Source organism: Larimichthys crocea, chromosome XIII (assembly GCF_000972845.2).
Source record: "Larimichthys crocea isolate SSNF chromosome XIII, L_crocea_2.0, whole genome shotgun sequence".
NCBI lineage: Eukaryota > Metazoa > Chordata > Actinopteri > Sciaenidae > Larimichthys > Larimichthys crocea.
The window spans coordinates 11,643,142-11,658,437 of record NC_040023.1 but is presented as its reverse complement, the minus strand read 5'-3'; the positions used below and the strand labels follow the sequence as shown (position 1 = coordinate 11,658,437).

The following is a 15,296-nucleotide window of genomic DNA, read 5'->3' as shown; positions in this document are numbered from 1 at the left end:
GGTCGGCTGTGTTCAAGTTGAAGTCAGAGAATTCGACGGAAATTCACGACGAGAAATGAACGAACGGACGGTTTGAAGTTTTTGAGTTTTAGTTTGTTTGATTTTGTTTGAGTTTTGATTTAGTTTTGATTTTGTTTGAGTTTTGAGTTTTGTTTGTTTATTTTAGTTTTAGTTTTTGAGTTTTAGTTTTGATTTGTTGTTTGTTAGTTTTGTTTTTGTTTCATACCTCAGGTTTTCGGAGCCGAGGTTCATCCACGTCTCCACGTTGGCGGTCGGCGTCCTCCCCTCTGGACCATCTTCAGTACTGATGAAGAAGAGAAGAACCAGGATCAGACGGATGGAGGAATCATGCTGAAGATTCTCCTCCATCAGTCCTGATGGAGCTGCTGAAGAACATCTTGTCCTTCACTTTGTTTGTCTATCATGTAGAAGGAAACACCACGTCTCCATGTCCTTTGGACCACATGGTCCACTGCCCCTGCTCCTCAGTCCTCCTACGTCTTCACTGGTCCAGTGGGTTAAGAGCTTGGCACTGAGCCACTTAGTCCAGAAGTTGTGGGTTCAAACCCCGCTTAAACAGCACCCTGTAGAATCTGCTGCTGAGACTGAACTGACTCAGGAGACAAACCAGAATCAGGTTTTCATGTTGTCTTGGTGTTTTTTGGTGTTTGGTGCATAACAAATATTAAGTAAAAATAAATGAAGTCAAGAGAAACAACTTCTGTAGGCTGCTGTAGTCCAATCTCCATGTCCTTCTGGACCACATGGTCCACTGCTCCCTGCTCCTCATGTCCTCCTACATCTTCACTGGTCCAGTGGCTTCATGTCAGAGCACAGAAGAACTTTTAGATCCACAAGCTGTGAGTTCGAATCCCCTCGGAGCAGCACTCTGAAGGTGAAGGTGACTCTCACAGGTGATCGGAGCTACATCGTTTAGAGAAACAGAGTCAACCGTCCAATCAGCACTCAGTGGTGTGTGTGTGTGTGTGTGTGTGTGTGGGTTGTCTTCAGCAGTTATGTTGACACCTCCAGCTCCTGCTGTCATCTGTGACCTCACTGAACAGCAATACTGGCTGAGTGTGTGTGTGATGTTCGGCCTCATAACAAAGCAGAAGTTTCTTGTTGTTTTCAGTCCCTAGACAGTGCGAGGGGACGTCACAGAGACTACGTCCAGGTTTTAGACAGTCTGCGGGGACGTCACGAGACTACGTCCAGGTTTTAGACAGTCTGCGGGGACGTCACGGAGACTACGTCCAGGTTTTAGACAGTCTGGGGACGTCAAAGAGACGACGTCCAGGTTTTAGACAGTCTGCGGGGACGTCACGAGACTACGTCCAGGTTTAGACAGTCTGCGGGGACGTCACGGAGACTACGTCCAGGTTTTTAGACAGTCTGAGGGGACGTCACGAACTACGTCCAGGTTTTAGACAGTCGGGGGGACGTCACAGAGACTACGTCCAGTTTTTAGACAGTCTGGGGGAGTTCAGAGACTACGTCCAGGTTTTAGACAGTCTGTAGGACGTCACGGAGACTACGTCCAGGTTTTAGACAGTCTGCGGACGTCACAGAGACTACGTCCAGGTTTAGACAGTCTGCGGGGACGTCTCAGAGACTACGTCCGAGTTTAGACAGTCTGCGGGGACGTCACAGAGACTACGTCCAGGTTTTAGACAGTCTGTGGGGAGTCACAGAGACTACGTCCAGGTTTTAGACAGTCGGTAGGACGTCACGAGACTACGTCCAGGTTTTAGACAGTCTGCGGGACGTCCACGGAGACGAAGTCCAGGTTTTAGACAGTTCTGGGGGAGTCTCAGAGACTACGTCCAGGTTTTAGACAGTCGTGCGGGGAGTCAGAGACTCCGTCCAGGTTTTAGACAGTCTGTGGACGTCACGAGACTACGTCCAGGTTTTAGACAGTCTGCGGGGACGTCACAGAGACTACGTCCAGGTTGGGATTCATGTCAGAGCACAGAAGAACTTTTAGATCCACAAGCTGTGAGTTCGAATCCCGCTCGGAGCAGCACTCTGAAGGTGAAGGTGACTCTCACAGGTGATCTGAGCTAACATCGTTTAGAGAAACACAGAGTCAACCGTCCAATCAGCACTCAGTGTGTGTGTGTGTGTGTGTGGTCTTCAGCAGTTATGTTAACACCTCCAGCTCCTGTTGTCATCTGTGACCTCACTGAACAGCAATACTGGCTGAGTGTGTGTGTGATGTTCGGCCTCAATAACAAAGCAAGAAGTTTCTTGTTGTTTTCAGTCCTCAGACAGTCTGCGGGGACGTCACGGAGACTACGTCCAGGTTTTAGACAGTCTGCGGGGAGCAGGATTCTCTTTGAGGTCCAAACAGAACAGTTCTGGTTCTGGTTCTGACAGACAGAACCACGATCCAGAGAGGACGCTGTAGGAAAGAAGGAAAGGTGTTAGGGAGACAGTAGGACAGTGTAGGACAGGAGATGTTGAGGATGAATGGTGCTAATTAGAACAGAAAGGCACACACACACACACACTATGACTGTGTGTGTGTGTGTGTGTGTGTGTGTGTGTGTGTGTGTGTGTGTGTGTGTGTGTGTGTGTGTGTGTAATCAGACGTTTTATGTTAATTTGACGTGAAACACAAACAGACGATGTTCAAACAGTTTTAGCTGCTGCTAACTGAATCAACAGAACCGCCAGCAGACCGACCGGACCGGGTTGGAGCACAGCCTGAGGCAGCAGTAGAGGTGAAGCTCTCAGCTCAGTTCTGGTTCTGGTTGTTTCACAGCTGATCTGTGGTCTGTTCCTCTCAGCTGGAGTTGTGTTCATGTAAACGGACTCTTCTTCTGCTGTGAGGTTCTGCTCGAGGTTCTGCTCGAGGTTCTGCTCGAGGTTCTGCTGTGAGGTTCTGCTGTGAGGTTCTGCTTGAGCTTCACTTGGTGTGTTTTCTCAGAGTCCAGCAGGAGTGTGTGGGACAGCTGCTGTCAGCTGTCTCAGCCTGATGAATAGAAGCTGCAGGAGACAGAGGACGAAGAGGATGGACAGAGGTTCATGGTTCTTCAGGGTTCCTCGTGGTTCTTCAGGGTTCCTCGTGGTTCTTCAGGGTTCCTCGTGGTTCTTCAGGGTTCCTCGTGGTTCTTCAGGGTTCCTTGTGGTTCTTCAGGGTTCCTCGTGGTTCTTCAGGGTTCCTCGTGGTTCTTCAGGGTTCCTCGTGGTTCTTCAGGGTTCCTCGTGGTTCTTCAGGGTTCCTCGTGGTTCTTCAGGGTTCCTTGTGGTTCTTCAGGGTTCCTCGTGGTTCTTCAGGGTTCCTCGTGGTTCTTCAGGGTTCCTCGTGGTTCTTCAGGGTTCCTCGTGGTTCTTCAGGGTTCCTCGTGGTTCTTCAGGGTTCCTCGTGGTTCTTCAGGGTTCCTCGTGGTTCTTCAGGGTTCCTCGTGGTTCTTCAGGGTTCCTCGTGGTTCTTCAGGGTTCCTCGTGGTTCTTCAGGGTTCCTCGTGGTTCTTCAGGGTTCCTCGTGGTTCTTCAGGGTTCCTCATGGTTCTTCAGGGTTCCTCGTGGTTCTTCAGGGTTCCTCGTGGTTCTTCAGGGTTCCTCGTGGTTCTTCAGGGTTCCTCATGGTTCTTCAGGGTTCCTCGTGGTTCTTCAGGGTTCCTCATGGTTCTTCAGGGTTCCTCGTGGTTCTTCAGGGTTCCTCGTGGTTCTTCAGGGTTCCTCGTGGTTCTTCAGGGTTCCTTGTGGTTCTTCAGGGTTCCTTGTGGTTCTTCAAGGTTCCTCATGGTTCTCCTTCAATTTAAACACTGAGATAAAACAAGCATTTGTTTTGAAATTCAGTCCGGTCCCTCGTGTCTCTCATGTCCTTCTTGTCCGTTGTGTCCCCTGTGTCTCTCATGTGTCTCGTGTCCCTCAGGTCTCACAGTAGCAGCAGCTCTCAGAGTCTCTGTCCTCTCTCTGAATATTCTTCTTCCTTTGTTCTTAGTTTGACAGACAGAGAGCTCATAAATCATTTATGTAATATTCCTGTTTGAACGTTGAAGGACCATTATATTATAATATGTATATTTTATATTATTATAAGTATTGATATTTTAATTATTATTATAAATATGTATATTTTATATTATTTATATTATATTTTATTTTATTATAATATTTATATTGTAATATTTATATATGTATATTTATTGAGATATTGTTTGGAGGTTTAGACGATGAAGCTGCTCATCGTTCTCAGACTGACTGATTATTATTAATGTAGAATTATTCATTTATATTTCTGGTTCTTTAACTCTTCATCACAAACATCAAGACTCTTCGTTAACCTCCACCATCCTCATTAATGACCTTCCTCGTTAGCCACTTGTCTTCTTCTCTGAAACTGTTGTAGCCTCCACCCGGACACAGTGATGCTGAGGCTGCTGGCGTCTGAGTGGGAGGACGGACGAGTTGAGACACATCAGCCCTTTATCTGTCCTCTTCACTCTTCTCCTCTGCCCGCTCGCCCAGCTTAGCTTAGCTTAAGCTAACGTAGTCCGTTAGCCGTTCAGAGCTGCTTTCAGCTTCCACGTGTTTCTGAAGTTTCCTTCACGACCTTCACGTCTCCGTGAGGACTTCATATTTGTGGAAAGGTCTCTGCTCGTCCGTCCTCCATACTAATGTGTCTCCACCTGTTTCCTTCATTACTCACGCTCCTCCGTCACGATCGCTGACCTTTCAGTGATGTATGGGGTCACCTGACCTGCCGCTCTCGCCTTCGTCAGATTTATGAGGCCGTCTCCGTTCAGCACCTCGACCCATGCAACGTCTGAACGAGCTAACAGCTACATCAATGTTAGCAAGCCAGATGCTGTAAGAACAGCAGCAGCAACAACAACAACAATAACAACAACAACAACAACAACAGCAATAACAACAACAACAGCAATAACAACAATAACAACAACAATAACAACAAAAATAACAGCAACAACAATAACAACAACATTAACAACAATAACAATAACAACAACAGCAACAACAACAACAATAACAACAACAACAACAACAACAATAACAACAACAACAGCAACAACAACAACAACAACAACAACAGCAAGAACAGCAACAGCAACAACAAAAATAACAGCAACAACAATAACAACAACAACAACAATAACAACAACAGCAACAACAACATTAACAACAATAACAATAACAACAATAACAACAACAACAACAACAACAGCAATAACAAAAATAACAGCAACAACAACAACAACAACAGCAACAACAAAAATAACAGCAACAACAACAACAACAACAGCAACAACAACATTAACAACAATAACAATAACAACAACAACAACAATAACAACAATAACAATAATAACAGCAACAACAACAACATTAACAACCATAACAATAACAACAACAACAACAATAACAACAACAACAACAGCAGTAAGTATTAAATGTTTTTTAATTTTAGGTTTTTAAGTTACAGGTATGGAGATCTGGCTGATGCTTCTCTGTGTCTGTGTCTGTGGACGTGATGGAGCGTCTCTGTCCTCCATCTTCACAGCTCATCAAACGTGGAGGCCTCCACCTACGCCTGAATGCTGCTGATGAGTTTCCTCTGAGGAACTGATTAAAAGAGTCGCTGCACGCCTCCTCCTCCTCCTCCTCCTCCTTCCCCTCCTCCTCCTGCTCCTCTTCCTCCTCCTCCTCCTCCTCCTCCCCCTCCTCTCTCTGGGAGGTTCAAACCCTCTGGTAGCAGTTCTTCTCATCTCCGGCAGCCCCGTTGTCTCCTGACCTTGACTTTGAACATGAAATCTGTGCTCAGCTACAGAGAGGAGGTGACGGAGGAGACGGAGGAGACGGAGGTGACGGAGGAGACGGAGGAGACGGAGGTGACGGAGGTGATGGAGGTGACGGAGGTGACGGAGGAGACGGAGAGAGAAAAGAAACAAAGTGATGAAAGAACAAAGAGGAGTCACATGATTATATTTACATGTTTAGACAGACCTGAGCTGGGCTGACTGCTGTCAGTAACAGTCAGTAACTGTCAGTAACTGTCAGTAACAGTCAGTAACAGTCAGTAACAGTCAGTCAGTAACTATCAGCAACAGTCAGTAACAGTCAGTCAGTAACAGTCAGTCAGTAACAGTCAGTAACTGTCAGTAACAGTCAGTAACAGTCAGAAACAGTCAGCCAGTAACAGTCAGTAACAGTCAGAAACAGTCAGTCAGTAACAGTCAGTCAGTAACAGTCAGTAACAGTCAGTCAGTAACAGTCAGAAACAGTCAGTAACAGTCAGTAACAGTCAGTCAGTAACAGTCAGTGACAGTCAGTAACAGTCAGTAACTGTCAGTAACAGTCAGTCAGTAACTGTCAGTAACTGTCAGTAACAGTCAGTAACTGTCAGTCAGTAACAGTCAGTAACTGTCAGTAACTGTCAGTAACAGTCAGTAACTGTCAGTCAGTAACAGTCAGTAACAGTCAGTCAGTAACAGTCAGTGACAGTCAGTAACAGTCAGTCAGTAACAGTCAGTCAGTGACAGTCAGTGACAGTCAGTAACAGTCAGTAACAGTCAGTAACTGTCAGTCAGTGACAGTCAGTGACAGTCAGTAACAGTCAGTAACAGTAGGTAACTGTCAGTCAGTGACAGTCAGTCAGTAACAGTCAGTAACAGTCAGTAACAGTCACTCAGTAACAGCCAGTAACAGTCAGTCAGTCAGTAACAGTCAGTCAGTAACAGTCAGTCAGTAACAGTCAGTAACAGTCAGTAACATTAGCTGCTGCTGGGGACTCGTACACGAACAACAGAAGACAAAGATTGAAAGAAGCTCCTCAAAGTGTCGGACCCCGTGTGGCTCCATGACGAACGCGGCACTAATTAAAGACCGTCCAATGAAACACAGAGATCAACCTGAGACTGCAGAGGAGTCCCCCTGAGTCCCCCTGGTGCTGTTATCCAATCAGAATGCTCCGTCTCTATCAAGGCCCTAAGCTGGCTCATTGATTGGTTAGGACTTCATGAATCCAGTAGGCCAAGCTGTGTGTTTAGTTTGGAGAGTGAGGGGCAAACTGACCAATCATGGTTTGATTTCAAGTGATTCAGGGTTGAGACGATCCACGGAGGACTGTGAGGACCAGATCTTTGGACCTCTGAATGATCCACACTGATCACAGGTCAGTGTGTGTTTAATGACGGACATGGTTAGTCATCGTGTTAGTGAAGGTCACCTTCATGTTCAGTCTGATGTCCTCACACCGACAGCCTGACTCCACTTTACTGTCATTTACCTTAATCCCTCTTTTCTGTCACACACACACACACACACACACACACTCTCTCTCTCTCTCTGTGTATCACTGACTTCAGTGTGTCGCTGCTTATCAGCTGTCACTGAGCAGCACATTGCCGCCTCCTCGCCCCGTCAGCAGTCTGCTGACACCGAAACTCATTTCTGTGAATCCTCCTTTATCACACAGGTCACACACACACACACACACACACACACACACACACACACACACACCACAAACCATCTACATCCAGACGGGGACGTCACGGGGACTACGTCCAGGTTTTAGACAGTCTGCGGGGACGTCACTGAGACTACGTCTAAGTCAAAGACTGCCTTAACATCTTCTTCTCTTCCTTCTACTTGATGACTTTTAACGTCTCCGTCCTCTGAATGAAGAGTTGTTGCCAGGCGACCGTGTCATTTTGAGCTTCAGTGTCTTCAGTGTCTTCAGTGTCTTCAGTGAAATGTGTCTCTGAGGATTTGTCCTGCTTTTACTTTACGAGCTTCATTTACTCTTTCATTTCCTTTTTAATTTGCTCAGCTGCAGAAATGTTTTCAGCTTTTATCGACTCTGAAAGTCAACTTAAGGAAACAGTCAACAGGAAACAGTCAACAGGAAATAGACATCAGGAGGACAGAGCGAGCAAAGACATAGACAGGATGTACTGCAGGAGAGGTGGAGGGTGGGTGGATGGAAGGTGAGCTACGAGAAGAGAAATCAGAGTTGTTGATGGATGGAGGTCTGCTGGAAGTCAGAAGAGAACTGATCTGAGCGTGAGGAACATCTGTTCCTGTACCTCACTAAACCTACGCCTTAGACTCAGACTTTAGGTCTATGCCTTAGACTCAGACTTTAGGCCTACGCCTTAGATTCAGACTTTAGGCCTATGCCTTAGACTCAGACTTTAGGTCTACGCCTTAGACTCAGACTTTAGGTCTACGCCTTAGACTCAGACTTTAATCTTACAGGTGGTCTTTGTTCCTGAACCTGGTCATGAAACGTCAAATCAAACTCAGTACTGAAGAAGAAGACAGCTCCTCCTGTCTGCTGGGCTGCACAGGTACAACAGGCTGACACACTTTCTGCTTAAATCTAATCTAATGCAATAATTACAGCACTCTGAGTGTGCACATACTCATTACAGTCAGGGAGCATTACATCTGTGCAGCACTCAGCAGGCTGCTAATGAACTAAAAACACCAATAACAGCAGCAATTATTAATGAAACAAATCAGCTGAGTATGTATGAGTCATTGTTTAACCAGGAGTGTAGAACCCTTCAAACAATATCTGAGAATATCTGAGAGTGACACTGAACATTTTAAAGTTTGAACTTTATTTTGTCCTGAGAAGATTAATGGCACTGTAACGTCATTAATCAGTAATCAATACCTGTAAAACACAACACAACCGGACCGAACAGAACCTCTGAACCAGCAGTGTCCAGTCTAACAGTGAACACAGCGACAGAACCTCTGAACCGGCAGTGTCCAGTCTAACAGTGAACACACTTCCTCTCCTTCCTGAAGCCGTCCAGCACATTTTTATGACTCTTGATGCTCCGCCATCTTTGTCGTAGTTCAGATATCATATTAATTAATAACCATGATTTTCACTTCAACATATTTTGGTTAGTTTGTTAAACTGTATTTTAACTGTGTATTTTGTCCTGAAGGTGGCGCTAGAGGAGGATTATTTCCCGCTGACTGTACACACACACACACACACACACATGTATTTAATATTTGCATGTGATCAATAAAGTGAGACATGAAATAATCAGCGTGATCAGTCGTCCTGTTACAGAAAAACATAAAATACTTCATAAAATGAAATATTGATTTTCTAAATGTGAAATCGATGCTAATACCACGTCATTTTTCTTCATCACTGAACTGTCACACACACACACACACACACACACACTCACACACTCACACACACACACACAGTGCTTAATGAGTATCTGAGTGTGTGTAATCAGTGAGGTCATCGAGGTTAACGAGGAGAAGCTACATGATGACGATCACGTGACCGACACAGGAAGTCAGTCTGAGTCACGTGACGCATGCATGATGTCACCAGGAAGGCGGGGCTTTCCTCTCACTGCACCAATCACAGGAAGTGATGGAGCCATACCTGAACACGAGCGGATCAGAACCAGTCTCACACTGAGGAGGACGTGGACGCTGAGGACAGACAAGGTGAGACAACGTTCACAGACCGAGGTCACAGAGGTCGCCGCTTCATCACCACGCTGAGAAATCTGAGCCGAGCCTTTGGATTGGACGATGAGCAGCAGGTGGTGACAAGGTGATAATCAGGTGACAAACAGGAAACAGGAAACACCCGATGGAGGCAGAAATCCTCCATCAGGACAGAAACAAAGAACAGTTCTGATCATCAGACGTTCACAGACTCAGATCATTCGTCAAAAAGTTCTGAAGCTTCGAGTTTCTCATTTAGAAATCAGGTAGAAACAGGAAGTGACATCACAGAGAAACATTTAGAACGTCAAAGTAAAAGACAACAACAGTCATAAGTTCAGATTTATTGTAGCAGACTGATGGAAGTCAGTGAATGTGAAACATCTCCGTGTCCATCAGACTCTTCATCATGTCTGTCTGGATCCATCCAACATGTCTCAGGTTCATGTTGTTCTGTCGGAGCTCAGATCAAACCATCACAGCAGGTCTGTCAGCAAAGAACTTTTTATTTCTCTGATTAATGACTTTATGGAGGCCTGTTTTCTCCACAGTGTCACGGTCTCAGCACCCTGCTGGTCCAGTCAGGAGGTCCGTGTGGTCAGCGGGATCGTCTCCGGTCTCCAGCGCTCTCCAGACGTTCTGCCAGAAGACTCCCTTGTGCTGGCCCGCCTGCAGCCAGCTCAGGTAGGTGCGTTTCTTCACCAGCTTCCTCATGCGGTAATATGGAGACAGCTGATGGGCCGGGATGTCCTCCAGAAACAGCAGGACCAGCACGTCTTTCTGCTCGTCAAACAGGCGGAAGCTGCAACGACACACACACTGAATATCATGACAGCACCCAGGTGAGTTACAGGCTTCATGATGGAAACGTTTTCTGCATGTATCCACTGAACAGAAGTCCGGCAGCGCCCACACCTCGCCATCTGGATCTCTCTGGAGCACCACTCGCTCTGCAGATAGTGTCGGCTGATCACACAGATGGTCTTCCTGCAGCGATAGATGGCGTCTGTAATGTTCTCTATGATGGGTTTACCTGTGGAGACAGTTCAGGTATCACGCAACCACTCACTGAAAGTTTCAGAGCTGTTCAGGTTTAAACCCACTCACCTGGAGACAATTAGATAGCTAACTGCAGCTAAGATGCCATCTGCGGAGACTACGTCCAGGTTTTAGACAGTCTGTGTGGACGTCACAGAGACTACGTCCAGGTTTTAGACAGTCTGCGGGGACGTCTCAGAGACTAAGTCCAGGACCCAGATGAATATTTTAAGGTTGGTAGAGACTCAGAGTGGCTGCAGTACTTTTAATTCTGGCCGAACTTCAGCAGCTACAGAGAATCAATGAATCATGATTGATGAAGTGAATCTGTCGCAGACATTGTGACACCCAGAGCTGAAAATACGAGATGTGAAACCCCCGAGTGCGAGGAGATAAACTTATCTCTGCCTTCACAACATCTGACAGGAACTCAGACAAACGAGCTGAATCTAAATGTCACGTCGCCTTTGAGACAACAAAAATAAATGTTCGATAAAACAGGAACAGAAAGTGTCCCCTGACTTCTGAAGCATCAAATGTAACAACATGCTGTTAAACAGCCTGTCAAAGTATTATCAGATAAATGTATATTTCATGTGTACTTATACTACATTGTTGGATTGTCAGTACTGTTCTAGCTGATCAATCTGAGATGATGATGAAATTAAAGAGTTCATGTTTGAATAAACATACTTATTTATCTCAAGTCAGTGTTAATTATTCTGATATTTAAATCAACATGTTGTAACTTTTCTCTGATAAACTAACGTCTGTTAAATCGTGTTGATGCTACACTCTACGGACATGATGGCAGAGGAGCAGAGAGTGAAGAGGACGCTGACGGAGGAAGCTAAGAAGAGAAAAGGAGAGAGTGAGCGAGCAAGAAGCCGCCGGACAAGAGTAAATGTGGGACTGACTTTTAGTGGTTGGTGAGAGCTTGGTGACATAAAATGGGGTGGACGGTGTTACCTGGTTGGAAGTCTCTGTGGTGCAGGCAGAGTCTCCAGCCCTGCTCTCCTTCCAGCACTGGAAGCATTTCTCTGTAAACCCAGGCCTCATCATGAGCGTTGTAGGAGATGAAGGCGTCGTAGTCGTGAGGAGTTCCCCTCTTTCTCCTCTTGCTGTCGTAGAGGAAGGCCAGGAAGATGTAGAAGGTGTACACTAGATGCCACCTCAGAAAGTGGAGGATGAAGGCTGTGAGAAGAGTTAGCAAAACTATAGAAGTGCTTGAAATGAAGAAGAAGAAGTTAACGTCTATCCGACAGAACTGGATGTCAAAGTCCAGCAACTTGTTTCCTTGTTCTGCCGCAGGAAAGAAACAGGTGTACTCATGGCCATTCACAACCTGTGTTTGGTTGTCGCTCTTCACCCACTGGATAAATCCAGCGTTGGAGCAGTCACAGGTGAACGGGTTGTTGTTCAGGTCCAGGTATCTGAGTGCAGGGAGAGACTGGAAGATGGTCTCGTTAATCACTGTGATCTTATTGTGAGTCAGCGTCAACCGTCTGAGTGCGAACAGGTCAGCCTGGGCCAGAAAATCCAAAGACATGAGCTTGGTGTTGGAAAGGTCGAGAGCCTGCAGGTTTGGGATTGGCTGAAACAGTTCAGGACCAAGAGCTGACAAATCAGTTTGCCGAAGTGTCAGACTCTTGAGATTGGGATTGAATTTGAATGTGTCCGGATCAGGTACAGAAATATAAACATTATCAGCTGTGAACTCCTCCAGATGATTCATGGACTGGACAATCTCTTTGGGTATGTCGAAGGGGAAGCCGTGGTGATACCCCCTGCAGATTATTGTGAACATTTTCAGGGATTTCAAACACAACAAAGCCTCGTGATCATTTGGTTGAGGACCTTTGAACCTGACATCAGTATTGAAGTACATTGTGATATTTTCCACCCGCTGTAGTCCTCTGAAGTTATTCTCGAACTCGAGTGGAAGAGACACACAAAGAGTTTTGAGCTTGTTCAGTCCGTCAAATGCTCCTTGTTTCACCCTGCCGATGTTATTTGACACCGCATCCAAATATTCTAGGGACCCTAAACCTTGAAAATCACCCTGGTCAAGACTAGCCACAAAGTTTTTGCTCACATCCAAGATGTTGAGATTGTGTGGGCCTGTTTTGAAGGCGCCTCCGAATGTCCACAGCAGGTTGCCACTGATACTTAAAACCTTCAGATGGTTGAGATGCTCAAAGACACAACTGTCCAGTTTGGAGATGTGGTTGGTGTTCAAATAAAGCTCTGTGAGACGTGTTGTGTTCAGGAAATCGTCACAGTCCAACTCAGAGATGAGATTGTCGTCGAGGTTTAGGATCTCGAGCGAGGAGAGACTCTTAATGTCGTCCGGCACTTTGGTGAGTAAATTGGTGTCTACAGTGAGATACCTCAGTCGCTTCATCGGCAGAATCGAGCCATTGGACAGTTCAGTCAGGTCGGTACAGGACAGGTTGAGTTCAGTGAGCTGAGAGCAAGTCACAAGTTTTGCACTTAAATTGGCGACATGGTTGAAGCACAGGTTGAGCTTCTTTAGTGTCGGTATTTCGCAGACCGTAGCTAAGAGACCTTTGTGGATCCAGGAGTCCATGTAATTCAGTTTTAGATGCATCAGCGAGTCGAGGCTCTGCAGGACTTTTTGGATGTCTTCAAAAGAAATCAAAGTGTGGCTGAAGTGCAGTCGAGTTATGCTCTTCAGCAAAGTCTTGTCAGTGACGTCCCATTTGAAGCCAGCTGATTGGCCACATCTAGAAAGGTCAATCATCTCAAGGTGAGGGAAGATCTGCGTCGTGATGCTGAATCGTTCAAAGACATTGTAAGAAACGTCTAACACCTTCAGGCTCGTGGATGTGTTGAGCAGCAGATCTTTGGTCTCAAAGGAGGGAAACAGATTAGTGCTAATGCTCAGGTTGTGCAGGTGCGGTAGCTGTAGGATGGGTTGGATGTCCGTGATCTGTCGGAGCTTGTTGGTGTCCAACTTCACCGTTTGTAAACTGGACAGGAACTGAAAGGCCAAAGGATGAATGAGCTGAATGCTGTTGCTGCTGAGGTCTAGCAGGGTGAGTTTTGACAGTCCCTGAAAAAGGTTGGCCGTCAGGTTCGTGAGTTTGTTCGTGCTCATGTAGAGCCTGGTCAATGACACCATGAAAAGGAAGGATCCATCGTCCACGTCAGAGATCTCATTCTCGTACAGGAACAAAATTCTCACCTTTGACAAGTTGCCAAAATCATTCTTGTTGATCCGATTGATCTGATTGTGGCCAAGATTGACTGAGTTTGCCTCTCTGGGGATGTCGTCAGGTATCGTAACAAGTTTACGGTTGGTGCAATCCAACACAACGTCCGCCGAGACGTCCTCGGTGTAAGCGATGGTGCAGCTTTTCAGCGAGTAAGGACACGAAGGATGAAGATGAAGCAGGAGACAAAGGAGGAAGACAAGAAGTTTCAAAGATAGACGTCCCATCTTGGCATGCTGGTCTCTGGGGTTATCACTGGAGGACAAAACAACATGTCAACAGGTTTGACATCCCATCACGTCTGATCAGTAAACACAAAGCTACAGCCAGGACAAAGGACGAAGAACCAAACATGTCTGCACTGTTTTTGTCCCGTCTGTCCTCCAGGATCTGGACCAACAATAACAAAGCTTCCACTCTCTGTGATTGACAGACTTTGTGATGGACACATTGATCAGTAGCAGCAGAGCTGAGGCTAATATAACACAGCTAACACAGCTAACATAAGTTCTGTTTCAATGAATACAAATAAAATTAGACTCACAGTTCATCAGCGATCACACACAACGCTTCGTTTCACCTCAAGTCTTTCCATGACAGCAGCAGACGAGATGCTTCACTAAACCTCAAAACACACACACACACACACACCACATGACCTTCCAACCAATCAGAGAACAGGACCTATAATTATTCAGAGACGACACACTGAGCCTCACGTACAATCTAACTTCCTCAAATGACACTCGCACTAATTTTGGCTCATTCACAGAAATCTGCCGATCTCTGTGAGGAAGTAACTTCCTGTCAGCCTTTCTTCTTCTTCTTCTGTCATTAGGTTTGATAATTGGCCTTCAGTCCTCCCACAGCTTCATTTCTCGTGTCTCTTCTTCTTCTGTTTTTTAAAGTTTGATCAGGCTTCCTGTCCTGGTCATTCACTGGGGGCTTCTGGGTAACGCAGTTTAAAGAGGTGACGGGTTCATCATGTGACATGTGATGTGATGTTTTTGTTACCGCGGTGACGTCATGACGTCAGTCTGAGCGGACACAAAGACACGACAGGAAGTCAGCTCATTAATTATGTACATATTCATTAGCTTAATATGCAAATGAGGCAGCAGGATGTCCCACATTCATTAATATAACGAACTGTGTGTGTGTGATGTAGCTTAGCTTAGCATTACCATCTGGGTCATATTAGCTGGTATCAGCTGGTTCTGGTTCTGACCTTGTCAGGTACCAGTTCACCTGGTTCTGACCTTGTCAGGTACCAGTTCACCTGGTTCTGACCTTGTCAGGTACCAGAGCAGCAGCTGGATCTGTTTTCTTTTGTCGTTTTCACTTCCTCTCCTTCAGTCTGCGCTCTTCGTTAGTCCGTTAACGAGATGAGGAGTCAGTCTGAGCCCAGCTGCTCCTCCTCACGTTTCCATCCTGCTCCTCTATGTGACACCTCAGAGCTCCGAGGAGCCTGAGATTAAAGCTCATGGGTCACAAACTGCTCAGTGATGTGAAGGTGAGCTTAGATTCCCTCGGTGGAGCAAGGCGCTAACACTG

At 46.0% G+C, this 15,296-nt stretch overlaps 1 protein-coding gene across 2 annotated transcripts; it reads right to left on the bottom strand.

Moving 5' to 3' along the window:
* Positions 1-9,812: 9,812 nt before the first annotated feature.
* Positions 9,813-14,387, bottom strand: LOC104939108 (toll-like receptor 13). 2 transcript variants are annotated; one of them, XM_010755589.3, is made up of 4 exons: positions 14,287-14,387; positions 11,476-13,997; positions 10,384-10,501; positions 9,813-10,270 (listed from the first exon to the last, which is right to left on the bottom strand). In XM_010755589.3, exons 2-4 carry the CDS (start codon positions 13,967-13,969, stop codon positions 10,030-10,032), a joined length of 2,853 nt encoding a protein of 950 aa, XP_010753891.2. In that variant the 5' UTR covers positions 13,970-13,997; positions 14,287-14,387; the 3' UTR covers positions 9,813-10,029. The 2 variants fall into 2 exon arrangements, with proteins under 2 accessions (XP_010753891.2, XP_027142409.1); XM_027286608.1 differs by having other exon boundaries at positions 10,066-10,287.
* Positions 14,388-15,296: the final 909 nt, after the last annotated feature.